This window comes from Microcaecilia unicolor, chromosome 13 (assembly GCF_901765095.1).
Source record: "Microcaecilia unicolor chromosome 13, aMicUni1.1, whole genome shotgun sequence".
Taxonomy (NCBI): Eukaryota; Metazoa; Chordata; class Amphibia; order Gymnophiona; family Siphonopidae; genus Microcaecilia; species Microcaecilia unicolor.
In genome coordinates this window covers 25,698,463-25,719,753 of record NC_044043.1, presented here as the reverse complement: position 1 = coordinate 25,719,753, position 21,291 = coordinate 25,698,463, and the positions used below count along the sequence as shown (strand labels likewise).

General features: G+C 45.2%; 1 protein-coding gene across 4 annotated transcripts in view; it reads right to left on the bottom strand.

The window, feature by feature from the left end:
• Positions 1–21,291, bottom strand: part of SGSM2 (small G protein signaling modulator 2) — a 551,979-nt gene that overhangs the window by 44,761 nt on the left and 485,927 nt on the right. For all 4 annotated transcript variants that reach the window (XM_030185728.1, XM_030185727.1, XM_030185730.1 and 1 more), the window contains one exon: positions 5,057–5,139. In XM_030185728.1, the coding sequence (XP_030041588.1) occupies positions 5,057–5,139 (83 nt within the window). The remainder of the gene's footprint in view (positions 1–5,056; positions 5,140–21,291) is intronic.

Here is a 21,291-nt window from a genome sequence, read left to right as displayed (position 1 = left end):
GCGCCTGGAGCTCGGAAACTCTTCTGGCTGAATTGATAGCCACCAACAGACTGCTTTCAACGTCAATCCTTTCAGAGATGCCCTCGACAAGGGTTCACAAGGTGGCTTCTGCAAGGCTCTTAGCACCAGTTTGAGAGTCCACGCAGGTACCACTGCGTGCAGAGGGGGGCGCAGGAGAATAACTCTTTTGAGAAAGCACACCACATCTGGCTGAAATGCCAGGGAAACACCCTTCAGGTGACCCCTGAAGCAAGCAAGAGCCGCTACCTGGACCTTAAGGGAACTGAGCGACAGGCCTTTCTCCAGACCTTCTTGCAGGAACGCCAACACTGATGAAATCGGAGCAGTGAAGGGAGAAAGTGAGCCTGCCTCACACCACGATGCAAAGGTACGCCAAACCCTGGCATAATCAGTAGAAGTAGATCGCTTCCTCGCTCTCAGCATAGTGGCGATGACCTTGTCTGAGCAGCTCTGCTTGCTCCGACGCTGCCGCTCAATAGCCAGGCCGTAAGACCAAAGGGGGAGGGATCCTCCATCACCACGGGACCGTAATGCAACAGGCCCCGCTCCGCTGGCATCTGCAGAGGTCCGTCCACTGAGAGCCTGATCAAGTCCGCATACCAGGGACGTCTGGGCCAATCCGGACTCACCAGGATTATCCGGCTCGGATGCTTTGCCATCCGGCCTAGCACCCTGTCTAACATGGGCCAAGGCGGGAACACAAAGAGGAACTCCTGTGTCGGCCACTGTGGGAGAAGAGCATCTACTCCCAGAGATCGAGGGTCCTGTCCTCTGCTGAAAAAGCGCGGCACTTGACAATTGGCTGAAGAAGCCATCAGATCTAGGCTTGGCTGGCCCCAGCGCTTCGTGATGTCCAAGAACGCCTGAGCAATATTCATGACTCCCGCAATGTGGGCCGCCGACAGCTGTTCCAGGTTTGCTTCCGCCCACAGGCATAGCTTCATGGCCTCCTTGGCTAGAGGGGCGCTCCTGGTACCTCCCTGGCGATTGACATAGGCCACAGCCGTGGCATTGTCCGACAGGACCCATACTGGCTTCAGCGCCAGGCCCGGGAGAAACTCCAAAGGCGCCAACCGAATGGCTCTGAGTTCCGGGAGGTTGATAGACCACTCTGCCTCCGCAGGGGACCAAAGCCCCTGCGCTGTCCTTCCCAAGCAGTGGGCTCCCCAGACCCACAAAGAGGCGTCCGCCGTGACGAAAACCTACTCCGGCGTCACAAGAGGCATGCCTGCGGACGGCTTGTCTGACCTCAGCCACCAGCTCAGCGCCTTGCGCACCGCTGGATCCAAGGGAAGGCGCACAGCGTAATCCTCCGAAGCTGGAGTCCATCGCTGCAGCAGAGAGAGCTGTATAGGTCTCATATGGGCCCTGACCCAGGGCACTACTTCCATAGTGGCCGTCAAAGAGCCCAACAGCTGCCCATAGTCCCGAGCCCGAAGAGAAGAGGCTGCTAGGAACTTGTCCACCTGAGCCTGAAGCTTGACAATCTGATGGTCTGGCAGGAACACTCTGCCCACTTGGGGGTCGAATCGAACTCCCAGATACTCCAGGGACTGAGTCGGGCGCAGCTGGCTTTTCTCCCAGTTGATCCACCTCAGGGAGCTCAAAAGAGCAATCACCCGGTCTGAAGCCCTGCCGCACTCTGTATAAGAGGGGCCTCGGATCAACCAGTTGTCCAGATAAGGATGGACTTGTACTCCTTTCTTGCGTAGGAAGGCCGCGATGACCACCATAACTTGGAGAAGGTCCGCGGAGCAGTAGCCAACCCGAAAGGGAGGGCTCTGAACTGGGAGATATGTGACTGTAATATTGACTCGATATTAGCAAGTTATGTTTTTGGCATCTCTGATTCAGCTGTTTTTTTCAAACCAGATCAATTCTTCATACACTGTTTAATAGGACATTTCACATGCACCTTATATTTGGTAGCAAAGGACTCTTATATAGCCCCTGAAGCAGCCCAGTTGGGCGAAACACGGCCTGTGTCGGGCTGTCTATATTTATATAAATACCAGTATATTGTTTGAAATAAACTATATTTATCTTTTTACACGATCTGTTTTTTTTATCTTCCACCTTGGAGTTTGCAGACCGTCTGCCTTTGTGCTAACTTAAAGCAGCCGCCTCGAAGGACGACTTTAAAGCCGTCTCCAAACTCCTGTCTTGGGCGTCCTTTAGGGCCGTGCCACCTTCCACCGGCAACGCCGTTTTCTTAGTCACCGCAGTGAATAAAGAATCCACGGTAGGCCCAAGAAAGGCCTCCCGTTCACCTTCAGGCACAGGATAGAGGCGGGACATAGCCCTAGCCACTTTAAGGCTCGCTTCTGGGAAATCCCATTGAGCCGAAATCAAGGTGTGCATTCATGCACGGAAGGTTCTAGGCAGGCGCTTAGTCCCCCGCATAATGGCAGAGCCAACAGCGGCTGAGGGAGAGACGTCCTCCGGAAAGGAACTCTTCAAAATGCTCATGGCCTGCACTAACAGGTTGGGCAAATCCTCTGAGCGAAAGATCCGTGCTGCAGAGGGGTCATCCGCTCCAACCGAGTGGTAATCCGTCTCCTCCAAGAAATCCCCAAAGGACCGTTGGGAGAACTCAGATACGCTGCCCTCATCTACATCAGAGGAGACCGAGTCCTCTAGGGCCCGGAAGTCCACCCGAGGGCGTTTGCTTCCGGAGGCCTCAGCCCCTTGATCAGAGGGGAGAGCCGGGGCAGCGTTTATCATACGAAAAGCCTGATGCAGCAGCAAAATGAACTCAGGGGAGAAGCCCCCTAGACTGTGCACTTCTGCCGCCTGGGCCAGGGCCCTAGACGCGCCCTCAACCGGCGCTCGCAAGAGCGGGGGAGGAACATGCTACGCATCCAAAATGGCGTCCGGCGCGAAACTCCGAGGAGCCGCGCGGGAAGAAGGGCGACCATAGCATTAACGTCTCCAAGCTCGAGGGCGGCCCAAGAAGAAGCCGTCCGAGCAGAGTGGCCGGTCAACATGGAGTGGGCAAGCAGCGGGGGATGGACACTTATGGCGGGAAAAACCGCCGCACCGGAGGAAGAACCGGGACACTGACCGGACTCCAAACTGATGCCCAACAAAGGCGATTCAGGCTTTGAAAACCCCCGCATCCCCGCTAGACGCACAAACGCGGTCCGGGGAGCGAATCTTCGCGCCCTCGCCCTCCGACGCCATAAGCCACGTGGAGACCGAACGGGGAACCCCCTGCTCGCTATAAAAAGGTAAAATTACCTGCTTCTCCCTCCGAGTTGTAACGAACTGGTGTCCCAGTGAGCAGCTGCAATAAACGCTGATATCAACGTTGAAATAAACGCCCTTAAAGACGTCCAAAAATTTTTTTTTTTTAGCGGAGCCAGCGGGAGGAGGGAGAAAAGGAGGGACCTGGCACCACCAGGTTTGCACTTGCTCAAGAAGAGCCCTCAACCCCAGGTACTCAACAAAACCTAAAAATTAGGCTTGGAGACCTAGCCAGAGCTGCTGCTGTGTGTGACCACCACCTGCTGAGATAGAGAACATACTGAGGAGTTTCCGGCAGCACATGACCACATATAGGGAGGCAAAAGGATTGCTCTCTATCTCCACCTGCTGGTAGATGGACACAACCCACCAGTCTATGGATTGATCAGCATGATGATATGGAATTCAAGTTTGAACTAGGAATCTTATATAATAAAACTCACCGTCAACATTCTGAAGACACTGACGTCACTTCCGTCAAGACGGGTTCAAAGGGTTTGTGGTGGTGAAGCCACCGAAATTGCCAAGTCAAGGGGCCCCGCCCTCGCATCAAACGTGATGACATCGAGGGCGGAGCAATGGCGTCACACACCGAGGGCGGAGCAATGGCGCACGGTGCATTCAGGCGGTGCAGAGCAATGGCGTCAGAATGACGAAGGGGTCGGTAGGTAGGTAGGGAGGGAGGGAGAAGGGGGGGGGGGGTGTTGGGGAGGAAAACCTTGCTAGCGCCCGTTTCATTTGCTCCAGAAACGGGCCTCTTTTACTAGTAGTGTAAGACAATGTGTTCAAACATGGAGCGGATGCCTAGTGGTCTTGACATTCAGAAGTGGCCGGTGAAATCCTGCCGTTGCTCCTTGTGATCTTGGGCAAGTCACTTAACCCTCCATTACCTCAGGTACAAAATTTTATTTTTATTGCATTTGTACCCCACATTCCCCCACCTATTTGAAGGCTCAATGTGGCTTACATAGATTTATTAGATTGTGAGTCTGACAGGAAAATACCTGAACGTTACTCACCTTCAGCTACTACTTAAAAAGGTGTGGCCACAATCCACATAAATAAATTACTTCAAGTCTCTTTTCTCTCTCTTTGTGCATAATTTTCTACAATTAATTATTTTATTATAATTCACTTCAATTTGATGCCTTAAATAAAGTCTTTAATTTTCCAAAGTGAATTTTTCTTTATAATGGCATTGCCTATTGGGTTAAAGCATATTGTAACATATATTACAATTTCCATAACTGGGGTAGTTCTGGGAGGTAGGAGCAGACTGGAAATGATAGGGCAATTGCACAAGGTTAGTTTTAGGGGGTATTTTAAGAGGGTGGTGCAGTTTGGGGGTGTTGGGTACTTGCTGAGGTAGTTTGGGGGGGGGGGTTAGGGCATTATAGAGGGATCAGGGCATTGTTGCAGGCAGTAGTTTTTGGAGGTGGGGACAATTTTAGGGTTGGGGAGAGCTGAAAATAGGGGAGAGGTAATTTGAAAGGAGGAATTCTCTGCTATGTTTCCACTGAATTTACTTTCTGTACAGCAGAAGTTGGAACTGCTTCTCCCATTGAAATGCACTGGGTCATTTTTTCAGGGGGCTTATTTCTCTGAAGCTCCCAATTTGACCTTGAACATTTTCAAACTTGATGCGACTTTTTATAATTTTCCCTTCATACCAAGTTTCATCCATTTAATTCTTGGAGAGTTATTTTACTCCCAGACATCTGGTGGGATGGAAAGCATAAAAAGCTTGAGCATGCTTTCAAGCAAGAGTTTCAAAATTAAGGCAACCTACCATTGTCAAGAACAACCATCAGTGGTGCCAGAAGGTCACACATTCCTTGGACGTAGCCAATGTCCAAATGCTCCCAAACATAGCTGCACAACAGGAAGAAAATAAAGAGGAACATTCAGTGTTTTCATGCCGCACCTTCAGCAGGCAGGATGACCGTCAACACATCTATACACTATCGTATTTAAAAAGCCAGTCTTAGTCTGTGCAAATGTTCTCCTTTCCCTGTTTTCTGATGATGGAGGCAGAGATCTGCTACAGGGACCAGCAGAACATGCTCACCACCTTCCTGCTCTACTGGCTTACCACTTCTCTTTCTGTACTATTTCTGCAGAACTTACATAAGCCATGTTGAGTCACACCAAGGTCAATTGAACCCAGCATCTTTCTGATAGTATCAAGTCCAATTCACAGTTCTCAACAAATCCCCAAAAGACTATCTCGCATAGATCATTTCCAGGGAGCACCAATGACTCTCCCAAGTCTACCTTAATATCAGGTTATGGGCTGTCTCTCCCGGGACAAACTCCACTATGTTAATCATCTTGACCACATCCTCTGGCAACACCATGAAAATATTTCTCTCTACATAATTTGTTTTCAGTCTGTTGGTTGTTAAGTTTCATGGACAGTCCCTCTTGTTTTAGTGTTGTTTTAAAGTTCAACACCTGTTTCCTATTTAACTGTTTTACCTCACTCTATCATACCCCATTTCTAAGCTAAAGAGCCCTTTCCATGAGAGGGAATTGGGGGGAGGGGGTTAGGGAGTCAGAAAAGAGCAGAAAGGAGGATGATAATTAGACCGGGGTAAGAAACAGGAGGATGAGGATGTTTCATCATACTATCTGACCCGCCCTGAGACTGTTAATATAGTGAATACGGGTTTTTAGCAAATGTTTAGACAAAGTTAGTCATGAGAGAGACTTCTAAGGAAATGAAAAAGTCACAGGACAGAAAGCAGTGCTCCATTGTGGACTGGAAATTGGTTAAGCCATAGAAAACAATTTGGGGCTAAATGGTAATTTTTCTTAATGGAGAATGGTAAATGGCAGCGTGCTCCAGGGATCTATACTGGAACGTGTGTGTTTAACACGGTTATAAATTATCTGGAAATGGAAACAATGATTGATGTGGTCAAATTTGCAGATGACACTGTGAGAAACTGTAGGAGAACCTTACAAGATTGAGAGACTGGGCATCTAGATGGAAAATTAAATATAATGCGGACAAGTATATAATAGGGCTGCACGATTAAAACTGTTAACCACATGCGTTACCAAAAGTCTTGAAAACTACGTACGATCACCTAAACTTCCAGAAAACACTAAAAACTAACCTGTTTAAAAAGGCATACTCTACCGATCCAACATAAATGCCTGATCTCTGCAACACAACAAAACTAAAGTACGTAATGGACATAACACAACTCTTCCGTTATATGATGCCCTAATGTGGCTGTGCCACATGAACTTTCTTACCACAACATCACTTTGTATTTGTTCACACCAGAATCTGCAAACACCTCTCCGGTACTATGTAAGCCACATTGAGCCTACAAATAGGTGGGAAAATGTGGGATACAAATGTAACAAAAATGAATAAATAAAATGCGTCCCCCCCCTCAGATTTCCTCACAACCAACATGTTTCAATTACTCACCTGAAAATCTTTTTTCTTACCTTTGTTGTCTGGTGATTTTATTTTCTAATCATCTGCTTCCCTCTCTCTGTGCTCTGAACTCTGTTTCCAGAGCCTCCTGTCTCTTTCTTCTGTCCTATATCTATCATGTTCAACTTTCTTCCATTTTTCTGCCTCCTTCTCAAATCTATCTAGTTTCCATTTCCTTCTGTGCAGTCACATCTCCTCCCTGCCATCTCTTCCTTTCTCCTACCCTCAGTTCATGTCCCTGCACCTGCCTTTTGCTTTCTGCCGCTACAACTGTGGTGAAGAAGAGAGAAGCAGAGGATCAGCACAGGAGCATCAGACCATCTAAAATGAGTAAGCCAGCAGGAGGGGGAGAAGACAGGTAGACAATATGAGGCAAAGCTGGATACAGGGGATGGGGGAAGAGATGGGACAATGCAGGGATATGGGGATGGGGAGAGACAGGGCAACGAAGGATACGGGGGTGAGGAGAGACATAGCAGTGCAGACTATGGGTGGAGGGTGAGGAGAGACAGAGCCATTGAGGACTATGGAGAGGGGAAAAGATGGGGCAATGCAAGATACAGGGAGAGCAGGGCCGTGCCTAGGGTCCCTGGCGCCCCCCTGCAGCCTATCAGTTGGCGCCCCCCCCCCCTGCAGACTATCAGTTGGCGGCGGCGGCGGGACCCCCCCCCCGTGAAAATGATCGCTCACCACTTGCCACACTGACAGGAATTGTCAGCAATATTCTTAGAAAGAAATTGCTATACATTGCAAAATAAGATAGCAGATGTAAATTCTCAAAGTGGACATATTCCAAACACTAAAATGAAAATAAAATGATTTTTTTTCTACCTTTGTTGTCTGGTGACTTTCTTTTTCTGATCATGCTGGCCCAGTATCTGATTCTGCTGCTATCTGTCCTCTTAACTCCGTTTCCAGGGCTTCCTTTCCTTTCCTCCTTTCTTCTTCATTTCTGGTCCTCAGCTTCTGCCTATTTTCTTCATCCATGTGCAGTTTTTCTCCTCTCTTCCTTTTCCCTCATTTCATCTCCTTCATCTCTCTTCCCTCCCCTCTATGTCCAGCAATTTCTCCTCTCTCCCTGAGCCCTGCCCTCCCAATCCATGCCCATCCATGCTCCTCTGTCACCTGCCCCCTCCATTCATCCCTATCCAGCAATTCCCCTCTCTCCCTGAGCCCTGCCCTGCAATCCATATCCATCCATGCCCATCTGTCCCCTCCATTCATCCCTATCCAGCAATTCCCCTCTCTCCCTGAGCCCTGCCCTCCCAATCCATGCCCATCCATGCTCCTCTGTCCCCTGCCCCCTCCATTCATCCCTTTCCAGCAATTCCCCTCTCTCCCTGAGCCCTGCCCTCCCAATCCATGCCCATCCATGCTCCTCTGTCCCCTGCCCCCTCCATTCATCCCTTTCCAGCAATTCCCTCTCTCCCTGAGCCCTGCCCTCCCAATCCATGCCCATCCATGCTCCTCTGTCCCCTGCCCCCTCCATTCATCCTTTTCCAGCAATTCCCCTCTCTCCCTTCCATGACCCCCCCCTCGCATCCATGCTCCTCTCTCTCCCATGTCCCAGCCTGGCCCGCCCTCTTCTCCCCCCCCTTCGCATCCATGGCCCCCCCTTCGCATCCATGCTAAGTAGTAGTAATCGTTTCTCCCCTGCCCTCCCGCTCCCATTGTTCAACTGCGGCTGCCCACCCTCTTCTCTCCCCCCCAACATCCCTTTTCTTTTTTTTTTTCTTTTTAAATTTACCTCCGTGGCGGTTCCGGCAGAACAGCATCAGGGAAGGAGGCGGCGCTCCCGACGTCTAGCCTTCCCTTCGCTGTGTTCCGCCTTCTTCTGACGTCATCCTTGACGTCAGAAGAAGGCGGAACACAGCGAAGGGAAGGCTAGAGACGTTGGGAGCGCCGCCTCCTTCCCTGACGCTGCGCTGCCGGAACCGCCACCACGGAGGTAAATTTAAAAAGAAAAAAAAAGAAAAGTGAGGGCGAGCGAGGTGAGCATGGTGCGGCGGCGCCCCCCCGAGGGAAGCGCCCCCCTGCCATGCTTACCTCTCTTACCGGGTCAGCACGGCCCTGAGGGAGAGACAAGGCAATAATAGATGGTTGGTGAAGACAGAGGTGGGGCAATGAGAGATGATGGTTTTGTTTTTTTGTAGTGGTGGTGGGAAGAGGAGGAGAGATGGAGCGATGGTAGATGGTTAGGGAGCGGGACCGAGAGACAGGGCAATGTTGAATGGTGATGGTGTGTGAGAGGGAAGAGAGGGGCGATACTGAATGTTGGGAGGAGAGACAGACAAAGAGGTGATGCTGGATGGGGAGGGGAAAGAGGGAGAGAAAGGGGTGATGTTGGATGGCAGAAAGAAAAAAGGAAAGAAGGGGCACCCCCCATAGCAAAGGTAGGACTCAACTCTGTTGGGGAGGGGGGAGACCTGAGAAGAAATGTGTAGCCTAAGGACGCCGTGACCCGAGAAAGTTTTGAAACTACTGGACTAGGGAACATGCTATGGAGTAATATATGTTTAAATCATTTTTATTCAAATAAACACACTAAAGAACAGTAGAAACACCTTTACAAAACATCCATTTTCACCAAACAATCTTCCACCACTTCCCGCACCCCCCCCCCCCCTCAACTCTTCTCTTCCCTCCCAAACCCACAGAACCTTGCTTAGAGACCTAAAAGTTCAGCAAGTGGCTCCGGGCTGAAGGCGATAAAGTATTCCAGAAAGGGATCCAACTCCGTTGTAAATTGTCCCCAGCTTTGGAATTGAAATCTGTAATTCCCATTCTTTCAATACGCAGTAAATATAGCATATGTGCGTGCCACTGTTGCAGCGAAGGATATTCATGTGTCAGCCACTCTGCCAAAATGACCTGTTTAGCTACAATAATGTAAATCCACGCGGAGTCAGATGCCCCAATTTAAGCTGTCCAAATAAAAGTGTGGGGTCACAGTGCCAACTTGTCCTCCACAAGCTAGATGTATAAAGCACAATTTCTTTCCAAAACCTTATAACTCCTTTACAGGACCAAAACATATGTCCTAATGTCGCACCACTGGCTCCACACTTCAAGCACGACCTCCAAGGAGAGAGTCCCATGTAAAATGCTCTTCTCGGAGATATATACAAGCGGAGGACAAACTTGTACTGCAGTTCCCAGTGTAGTGCCAATGAGGACATGCATCGAATCGAGAGGATGTATGACTTAAGTTGTGCTACTGTTACTGATATTTGTAAATCCTGTCGCCACAATGACTCCAGTCTAGAGTAGTCCAACTCCGGTATCGAGTCCCTTATGTGCCTATGATGGAAAGAAAGAGGCACCTTCTGTTGCACTTCTAAAGAAAAAGCAGATGAAAGTTCTTCTTTGACGTCTTCCGCCAACGACTTCCAAGGTAATGACGACACATAATGCCGCAATTGAGCATAGTGAAACTCGTCGGTATGCGGCAGTGCAAATTCCACCTGTAAATCTGAGAAATTCTTTATACGCCCTTCTTCAGAGACCACCTGCAATACGTATACAATAACCTTTTTCTTCCATCTGCAAAAAACTGAGTACAATTGTCCTGGTGCAAATGCCACATTATCACAAATTGACAAATATAAGTACATAAGTAATGCCATACTGGGAAAAGACCAAGGGTCCATCGAGCCCAGCATCTTGTCCACGACAGCGGCCAATCCAGGCCAAGGGCACCTGGCAAGCTTCCCAAACGTACAAACATTCTATACATGTTATTCCTGGGATTTTGGATTTTTCCAAGTCCGTTTAGTAGCTGTTTATGGACTTGTCCTTTAGGAAACCGTCCAACCCCTTTTTAAACTCTGCTAAGCTAACCGCCTTCACCACATTTTCCGGCAATGAATTCCAGAGTTTAATTACACGTTGGGTGAAGAAAAATTTTCTCCGATTTGTTTTAAATTTACTACACTGTAGTTTAATCGCATGCCCCCTAGTCCTAGTATTTTTGGAAAGCGTGAACAGACGCTTCACATCCACCTGTTCCACTCCACTCATTATTTTATATACCTCTATCATGTCTCCCCTCAGCCATCTCTTCTCCAAGCTGAATAGCTCTAGCCTCCTTAGTCTTTCTTCATAGGGAAGTCCTCCCATCCCCGCTATCATTTTAGTCGCCCTTCGCTGCACCTTTTCCAATTCTACTATATCTTTCTTGAGATGCGGCAACCAGAATTGAACACAATACTCAAGGTGCGGTCGCACCATGGAGTGATACAACGGCATTATAACATCCTCACACCTTTCCTAATAATACCCAACATTCTATTCGCTTTCTTAGCTGCAGCAGCACACTGAGCAGAAGGTTTCAGTGTGTTATCGACGACGACACCCAGATCCCTTTCTTGGTCCGTAACTCCTAACGTGGATCCTTGCATGATGTAGGTATAATTCGGGTTCTTTTTTCCCACATGCATCACCTTGCACTTGCTCACATTAAACGTCATCTGCCATTTAGCCGCCCAGTCTCCCAGTCTCGTAAGGTCCTCTTGTAATTTTTCACAATCCTGTCGCGAGTTAACGACTTTGAATAACTTTGTGTCATCAGCAAATTTAATTACCTCGCTAGTTACTCCCATCTCTAAATCATTTATAAATATATTAAAAAGCAGCGGTCCTAGCACAGACCCCTGAGGAACCCCACTAACTACCCTTCTCCATTGTGAATACTGCCCATTTAACCCCACTCTCTGTTTCCTATCCTTCAACCAGTTTTTAATCCACAATAGGACATTTCCTCCTATCCCATGACCCTCCAATTTCCTCTGTAGCCTTTCATGAGGTACCTTGTCAAACGCCTTTTGAAAATCCAGATACACAATATCAACCGACTCCCCTTTGTCCACATGTTTGTTCACTCCTTCAAAGAATTGAAGTAAATTGGTCAGGCAAGATTTCCCCACACAAAAGCCGTGCTGACTCAGTCTCAGTAATCCATGTCCTCGGATGTGCTCTGTAATTTTGTTTTTAATAATAGCCTCTACCATTTTCCCCGGCACCAACGTCAGACTCACCGGTCTATAATTTCCCAGATCTCCCCTGGAGCCTTTTTAAAAAATGGGCGTTACATTGGCCACCCTCCAATCTTCCGGTACCACGCTCGATTTTAAGGATAAGTTGCATATCACTAGCAGTAGCTCCGCAAGCTCATTTTTCAGTTCTATCAGTACTCTAGGATGAATACCATCCGGTCCAGGAGATTTGCTACTCTTCAGTTTGCCGAACTGCCCCATTACGTCCTCCAGGTTTACCGTGAAGTCAGTAAGTTTTTCCGACTCGTCCGCTTGAAATACCATTTCCGACACCGGTATCCCACCCAAATCTTCCTCGGTGAAGACCGAAGCAAAGAATTCATTCAATCTCTCCGCTACGTCTTTGTCTTCCTTGATCGCCCCTTTTACCCCTCGGTCATCCAGCGGCCCAACCGATTCTTTTGCCGGCTTCCTGCTTTTAATATACCGAAAAAAATTTTTACTATGTTTTTTTGCCTCTAATGCTATGGTGTTACTTTTGTGGAGAAATGGTGCAAACCATTTCCATACTGCTCTAACAGACTGCATAACCTGAGAGTGCTTTAACACATGTGGTATGGACACACCGGTTGCGTGTAAATAATTACTAAAATGTACCCCCGGAGATAATTGTAACTCCAAAGTAGTATTAGAGTAATCTTGAGTTGCTCTAAACCAGTCGTTAATATGTCTCATCCTGCTGGCAATATTAAGAAAACGTATACTAAGCAACACCAGCCCCCCATATTCTACAGGTATCTATAAAGTTGATATGGGGAGATGTGCTCTTTTCTCTCGTCAAAGAAAACACTGAATCAAAGAGTTCAATTTCTTCTCATCTCCCCATCTCAAGTATAAAGGTAGGGTCTGAAAGACGTTAAGTCATCTAGGGACAATCATCATATTAAATATTGCTATACGACCTAACAATGAAATAGGCTAGGGGCCCCAAGTCTGCAACCTCAATTTTATTTCCTTTCATAACCTCTGAATATTTTGTTCATATAACATATTTAAGTCTGTCGGAATATAGACTCCCAAATATTTAATTTTGCCCTGTGACCAATTAAGGGGGAACTGTCCCTTCCAACTGAATTGCCTACCCGTTAACACAGGAAGGGCAAAGGATTTAGTTAAATTCAATTTGAACCCAGAAACTTGCCCAAACTGTCCCACACTTGTAAGGAGCAACTCCAGTGACTGTGATGGATTTGTCAATATCAGTAACAAATCATCAGCATATGCCAGAACATTAACACATTGACCTGCCATTGTAAGCAAAAGCGTGCGGAGCAAAGGCTCCAAAGAAATTACAAAAAGTAACGGGGAGAGGGGACATCCCTGTCTAGTACCCCTGCCTATAAGAAATTCTTTTTTCTAATACCATTAATGAACACGGATGCTTGTGGATGACAATAAAGAGCCTTAACCGCTTGTAAAAACTGTTGGATTATTTGTAGTAAATAATTAACAGATTTTAGTACACACAGCTTCAGCTTTAGAAATGTTAATTTCTTTCTTCATCTCTCTCTCATTCACCCCTGAATAATTCACTGCTGAGTCACTTTAAAGTTGAAGTAACAAAACATCTGTTTACTCACAGTTTGTAGTTAGATTATAATCAGACAGGCTTATATATACATATTACTATACATTTGTATTATCAGCTCCTTCCATGTGCTTAGATGGTAATGGATGCTCACACCACCATAGATCCTCTCAGGTTAGGAGAGATCATGAGCTCCATGTGCTCCATGTGCTGCATCTGCTGTGTCTAACCCCCACAGGAAGTTGCATAGCTGTGTGACCTCTCTAAGTAATTCACATCAGAGGTCACAGAGTAATCACAGAGAAATAATAGGTGACAGGCAATGCATGTAAAATACAATTACATTCCAACAAACCCCTTCTCATGCATAACTGTCATGCAATTATTTATTCATACAAAGTCCAAGCTTTATACGCAGATTCACAAAATGTTCTCTGGGTAACGGTTTGGTCATGATGTCAGCTGTCATCTCACTGGTGTGACAATAGTGTAGACTGATGACCCCTTCTTTCGCCAACTCTCGCACGTTGTGGTATTTCGTTGCGATGTGCTTGGTGCGTGACTGAACCTTGTCATTCTGTGACAGTCGGATGCAGCTCTGATTATCTTCCATTATCTGGATTGGTCTCTTTTCAGCTATTCCGAAATCCAGCAAAAGTTTTTCAATCCACATCAGTTCTCTGCACGCTTCCGATACGGCCACGTATTCAGCTTCTATGGCTGATCTATATTGGATGTTATCTGGTAAAGGTTCTCTTACTGTTTCATCCTTCAGAAAATCAGTGATCATGGGAGTGCTTACAACTTGGGCATCTTGCATACCTAAACTTTCAATAAGCTCATTTATTTTCTGCTTCTGGCTTAGAAGATAAGAACCATCATTTTGTTTCTCAATTTCTATACCAAGATAGTATGACACATTACCAAGTTCTTTTATCTCAACATTGTGGTTTAAGCACTTTACAATGTCCTTGTACTCTTGCTCACTTTTGCTTGCAATGAGCAGATCATCAACAAAAGCTAAAATGTATGCATATTGTCCATTTGTGCACCTAGTGTACAAGCATTTATCTGCTTCACCTTGCTTAAATCCTAAATTTGTCAATATTTCATGCAATTTTTCATTCCAACATTCTGCACTTTGCTTTAATCCATAAAGACCTTTGTTTAATTTACACACTAGCTGTCTTTGTTTTGTATTTATGAAACCTGTTGGCTGTTCCATGTACAAGTCTTCAGTTATATCTCCGTGAAGAAACGCTGTTTTCACATCAATGTGTTTGACTTGCATGCCTTTTGAGACTGCAATGCTCAGAAGTGTTCTTATTGTCGTGTGTTTCACTACAGGTGCAAACACTTCATCAAAATCTTCTCCATATTTTGAAGATATCCCTTTGCCACTAATCTGGCTTTATACCTTTCCACTTTTCCTTGTGCATTCCTTTTTAACTTGAATACCCATTTGCATCCTATAGCTTTCTTGCCAGGAGGTAATTTTGTAAGAATCCAAGTATTATTTTTATCCAATGCATCAATTTCTTCTTGTGCAGCTTTATGCCATTCAGCAGCTTCTTCTGCTGACATTTTCTCAATCTCATCCCATGTTAAGGGCTCTTGAGCTTCTGCTGACTTTGTTAGGTAAGACAGTCTTGGGGGTGGAACACCTTTGTTTTCCCTGGATGAGCGTCCGACAACAGGTTGGTCTGACCTTTCCGCATCCTCTAAATCTGAGAGTCCTTCTCCAATTGATTCCCCTTCTCCAACTGTACTGTCTTCTTCAATGATCCTTTCTGTGTCTGTTTCCTCTGCCTGTTCCTCGTTAGATACAGATGAGTTGCTTTCAGACATCTGCCTTGGTATGGCATTTATATACACTGGCATGTCTATTATGGTTCTAGTTTCATATTCTGGATGATAAGGCTCATCTGGGATAATCCAGCCTTTATCAACCCTTTTGTTTTCATCAAAATATGTAACATGTCTTATGCCAACAATGCCAGTTTTCAGATTCAAAATTCTATATCCTTTGTGTCCTGGAGCATAGCCAACTAAAATGCCCCTTTCTGTTGTGGAATCCAGCTTATGCCTTCTTTGCTTTGGTACATGAGCATATGCTGTACTTCCAAATGTTCTTATGTGTGACAGGTTTGGCTTCCTACCATGCCATGTCTCATGTGGTGTGCGCTCAGCGCCTTTAGTTGGCATTCTGTTTTGTAGGTACACTGCTGTGAGAATGGCTTCCCCCCATAGTCTTTTAGGGAGATTGCTATCTGACAGCATACATCTGGTCATTTCCACAAGTGACCTAAATTTTCTCTCTGCAACAGAATTTGCTCTGGTGTATAAGCTACTGTTGTGATATGTTGAATGCCTTCTTGTTCTAGAAATGTGCGCATGCTTTGTGAAGTGAACTCACCACCATTGTCGGTCTGAAGAACCTTTGGTTTTCTTTCAAATTTATTGCTCACCATGGCTACGTATTTCTTCAGCATGTCTGTGACTTGACTTTTTTCTTTCAGCAAATAGGCCACACAATATCTAGAGAAATCATCCAAGAATATTATCACAAATCTGTTATTTCCCAATGATGGGATATTAAACGGTCCACATAAGTCACTGTGTATTAAGTCCAGCACTTTATTACTCCTATTTCCTGTGTATGCAGGAAATGAGGGTCTCACACCTTTTTGAGTAACACAGTCTATGCATTTCTCCATTTTACCAGCATCTGCACTTATCTGAATGCCGGTGGCCAGTTGCTTACTGTAAAGATCCTGGATCACCTTAGAATCACGATGTCCCAGGCGGCGATGCCAGATTTCCAGACTACATTTACCATCATTCTTCCTTACTTGCGCCATATGTGAGGCTTCACCTGAAATGTTCAGCTTATAAACATCATTATGCATAAAAGCTTCAGCATACACTTCATCATTTTTAGAGATTGTGCACTTACTGTTTTCAAAATGAATCACAAATCCCTTCTTATCTAATGTAGATACACTAAGCATATTGCAAACTGCTTGGGGAATATACAAAACATCACTTACAGGAATTTCTTTAACTTCATTAGACACTTTGCATTTTAAGAATCCAATACCTTTTGCTTGGATCTTAGCAGTCCCTGCGTTTGCAGTTTTAAGAATACCTTCCTCTGGACACATTTCCTGAAAGAAATCCTTACAATTGGTTAAATGGCATGTGCTCCCCGAATCCAAAATCCAAGTACTTTCATTGAATTATTATTTACCATAGTCAAAGATTTTTCTGCCATTAGAAAACCCTTGTGTTTATCTTTGTCCTTCATACATTTCCTGGTTTGAAAATTCTTTAGTTCCATTGGCTTAGGTGAGCTAGAGGGAGTGTTTGTGTTTCCTTACACCATTTAGATACATGTCCCTCCTTTCCACATGAGTAGCAAATCAGCTTGCCCTTGGGTGGAGTTTTCCCATAGCTCCGCCTTCCTCTGTTCTTTGCCAAGAAATTTGTTTCATTTCTCTCTGACTTGCTTTGAGAACACATCTCCTCAGAATCATTTATTATGCATTCCTGCCTTAGTTTTGATGTTGCCTGTTCAAAAGATTGCCCTTCAATGGCCTCATTTACAGACCTAAAAACATCAAACTTCTTTGATAGTGAGGTAAAAAGAAATGCTCTTTTCAATGCATCACACATGGGAATTCCAGAAAGTTCTAGCTTTTGAAATGAAGACATAAGATGCATAATGTGATCATTACATTTACTTTTATCCCTTAATTTGGTTTCATTCAACTCTGCCAACCAAATTGGTTGCTGCTTTGCATATGTAGTTGCATACATAGTTCTCAGTTTATATAAAATGTCCTTTGGTGTATCTTTTCCCTCCACTAATATGGCTTGTTTTTCAGAGAGAGCTTCCAAAAGCATGCACTTCACATAATAGTTTGCATTGTCCCATTCAGCCATATTTTCAGCTGTTCTGTCTTGGTCTAAGCATATATTTAATCTTTTTGCTCGAAGGAGACATATGAATCTTAATTCCCACTGCTGATAATTAAACTCAGTTAATTTAGGCACCTTGAGAGAATAGAAAAATGGTGAATTTCTTCCCTCAGCCATTTTCTTAGCCTTCTGTCTGCTGTGTGGGGGGGAGAGAGAGACAGACTGAATCTTTCCTTTAAACTTAAGAGAAAAAATGTGGCCTTTTTTTCTGCCTGGTAATATTTCTCTTCTTTTTCAATTCCTGGACCCTGGGCCCGTAACCCTTTTGTTGGATTATTTGTAGTAAATAATTAACAGATTTTAGTACACACAGCTTCAGCTTTAGAAATGTTAATTTCTTTCTTCATCTCTCTCTCATTCACCCCTGAATAATTCACTGCTGAGTCACTTTAAAGTTGAAGTAACAAAACATCTGTTTACTCACAGTTTGTAGTTAGATTATAATCAGACAGGCTTATATATACATATTACTATACATTTGTATTATCAGCTCCTTCCATGTGCTTAGATGGTAATGGATGCTCACACCACCATAGATCCTCTCAGGTTAGGAGAGATCATGAGCTCCATGTGCTCCATGTGCTGCATCTGCTGTGTCTAACCCCCACAGGAAGTTGCATAGCTGTGTGACCTCTCTAAGTAATTCACATCAGAGGTCACAGAGTAATCACAGAGAAATAATAGGTGACAGGCAATGCATGTAAAATACAATTACATTCCAACAAAAACCAACCATGAATTCCCATAATAGCCATAGTCTGGAACAAGTAGTCCCATCTCACCTGGTCAAAAGCCTTTTCTGCATCTGGGCGGGACGGGACATCCCTATCCCTGCAAGGCACCATTGCTAGCAGTAATTGCCTGACATTATGTGTCGCCTGACGGTGACACACAAATCCCACCTGCTCAGGTCCTATCAATTTTGGTAAACATTGCGCCAGCCTTTCAGCCAACACTTTAGCCAGTAACTTTATATCTAAATTTAAAAGTGATATCGGCCTATAAGAGTCTGCCTGCTCCGGCGGTTTACCGGGTTTTGGAATTAAAGTTATTAACGCAGTGTTTGAATAAATGGGAAATCTACCACTTTCTACCACCTTCTCATAGTACTCTAATAAGGAGGCCAAGGCCGCCGGAGGTGCCTTATAATATTCTCCTGTGAATCCATCAGGACCCAGAGCAGAATAAAGCTTTAGTGACTTCACTGCCCTTTGCAACTCGGATAACGTTAGAGGGGCATTTAAGCAATCCAATCTTCCTGGACAGCATGGGCAAACCCGAGCGCTTTAAATAAGCCAACTAATTCTGCTCATGGGGCGCGCGCATCTCTGCTGTATACAGGGAAGAAAAGTATTTCCCCGTGATCAGTTGTAAGCACTCCCTGCTTGTCCCGCAGGGCCGCCACTGTCCTAGACCCTCCCCAATTCTTAACTACTCGCGCAACGAGACGGCTCGGTCTATTACCAAATCTTTGCAGTTTATATTTATAATATAATGATGATTGAGTCTCCTGTTCATGTACTAGGGTATTAAGAGCTACTTGCGTAGCCTTTACATTCTCCAGAGTAGTCGGTGTAGGCCTTTGCACATAAGCTCGTTTAGCCTTCTGTAAATGTTTCTCTAAATGTAGGATACCCGCTGCTCTACGCTTCCTCCTTAAACTGCAAAACGCAATAATATCTCCCCGTATGACCGCCTTAGAGGCGGACCAAAATAATATTGGTTGAGCCTGGGCATGTTCCCCATTATTAGCCGCATAATCCACCCACCTACTATTTATGTATTGCTGAAATTGATGATCTGTATGAAGGTAAGTCGGATATCTCCATCCTCATCCACCCATGCTGTCAACAGACATTCCAAGGTCTCCTTCAATTCTTTGAAGGAGTAAACAAACATGTGGACAAAGGGGAGCTGGTTGATATTGTGTATCTGGATTTTCAAAAGGCGTTTGACAAGGTACCTCATGAAAGGCTACAGAGGAAATCGGAGGGTCATGGGATAGGAGGAAAAGTCCTATTGTGGATTAAAAACTGGTTGAAGGATAGGAAACAGAGAGTGGGGTTAATGGTCAGTATTCACAATGGAGAAGGGTAGTTAGTGGGGTTCCTCAGGGGTCTGTGCTAGGACCACTGCTTTTTTTTTTTTTTTTTACTTTAAAGTTTTTATTGAGAGCTTAACAAGCATAACACCTCAAAATACTGAACACATGTTACATTCCTCGTAGAACAATATACCTCCAAAGTTAAACATTTACATGTATAAGTGCATAGTTCTCTTTTCGACCTACCCACTCTCCATTTTTATCCCCCCCTCCTCCCTTCCTTGAATCTATTTATTCCCCTTCCCCCTCCCTCCCTTTCCCACCCAAACTAACTCCCTTCCCTTCCCCTATACATAGTAACTTAAACTTCACATTTCACCCAGTATATTATCCAAATGTACCCACTCCTCAGCATCTAATTTTAATCGCCCCAGTCTGCGATCTGTTAGTTTCTCCATCTCGGCCACTATTTTAATTTTTGCTGCCCATTGCTGTCCGGTCGGTCCCAATTTCGATTTCCAATGAAAAGCTATAAGGGACTTCGCTGCCGCCAGACTTATGCGTTTTACGCGTCTATGCCATTTCATACCCCTTCTATTCCCTCCCCCCAGAAGGCACCATTTAGGATCACAGGGGAACTCAACCTTCAGTGCTTTAGTGAGAGAGCTTGCAACATCTGACCAAAAAGTTTGCAGAACAGTACATGACCACCATATATGCCAATACGTTCCCACTGCTTTTCCACAACGCCAACACTGATCATCAGCGTCAGGATACATCTTTTTCACACGGTCAGGTGTGTAGTACCATCTGCTTAATACTTTGTATGCATTTTCTTTAATCAATACACATATTGACGCCTTATTCACCTCCCTGCATATAGATTTCCACTCAGTCACATTCAGCTCACTCCCTAAATCTCGCTCCCCACTCCTTCATATATGGAAATTTAATGAATTCCTCCCCCCGGAGATGGCGATAAAACAGAGTTATACCTTTCCCCCTTTTGCTCACAAAACTCCATGTGTCTTCAAAGGTCTCCGCCTTCTCCATTGCAGGACTACCCCATCCCTGCTTACCAACAAAGTGTTTAACTTGCAAGTAGGCAAATATATCTGTCTGTGTCAGTCTGTATGTTTCCTGTAATTCCTCAAAGGGTCTAATTTCCCCTGAATCTAGTAAATCACTAAATTTGACCAATCCCCTGCGTGCCCACCCTACAAATCCCCTACCCTGTCTTCCCGCCGGAAAGCTGGGTTCCTGAGTAATTAATGCATTGGTGGATAATATTCTCGTTCCTCTTAATTTATCCCTTTGTGACCCCCATATCATTAACAAGTGCATGATAAATGGATTCCTCGTTATAAGTTTATAAGTTTTAGTGGATATGGAAGCCCATAATACTCCCTTTAGAGAATATCCCTTCACAAAATGCTGTTCCAACCTTGTTAATGCTGTCTCATCCCCCCTATTCCACTCCGTCATAAATTTTAATTGGGCCGCCCCGTAATACCATTGTAAATTGGGAATACCTCTACCCCCTAGATCCACTGCTCTCCACATAATCTTCCTGGAAAGTCTGGCCCCCTTCCCTCCCCAAATGAACCGGAATATTTCAGATTGTAATCTAGATATCTCTCCCTTAGGGACTGAGATTGGCAAGGTTTGAAAGAAGAATAAAAGCCGAGGGAGCAGATTCATTTTTATTGCTGCTATCCTGCCCCACCATGACAGCCAGCCATGCCTCCATTTACTTAGATCTCTCCTTAATTCTCTAAACAGTGGGATATAATTTAATAAGTATAATTGAGATAAATCCCTCGGAATCTGAATTCCCAAATACCGAAAATGCCCTGCCGCTTTTTTAAATGAGTAGGACTCCAGCAATCTATTTACCTCGCTGTCTGAGAGAGTCACCCCCATCAATTCAGATTTATCGTAATTGACTTTAAAGCCAGACATC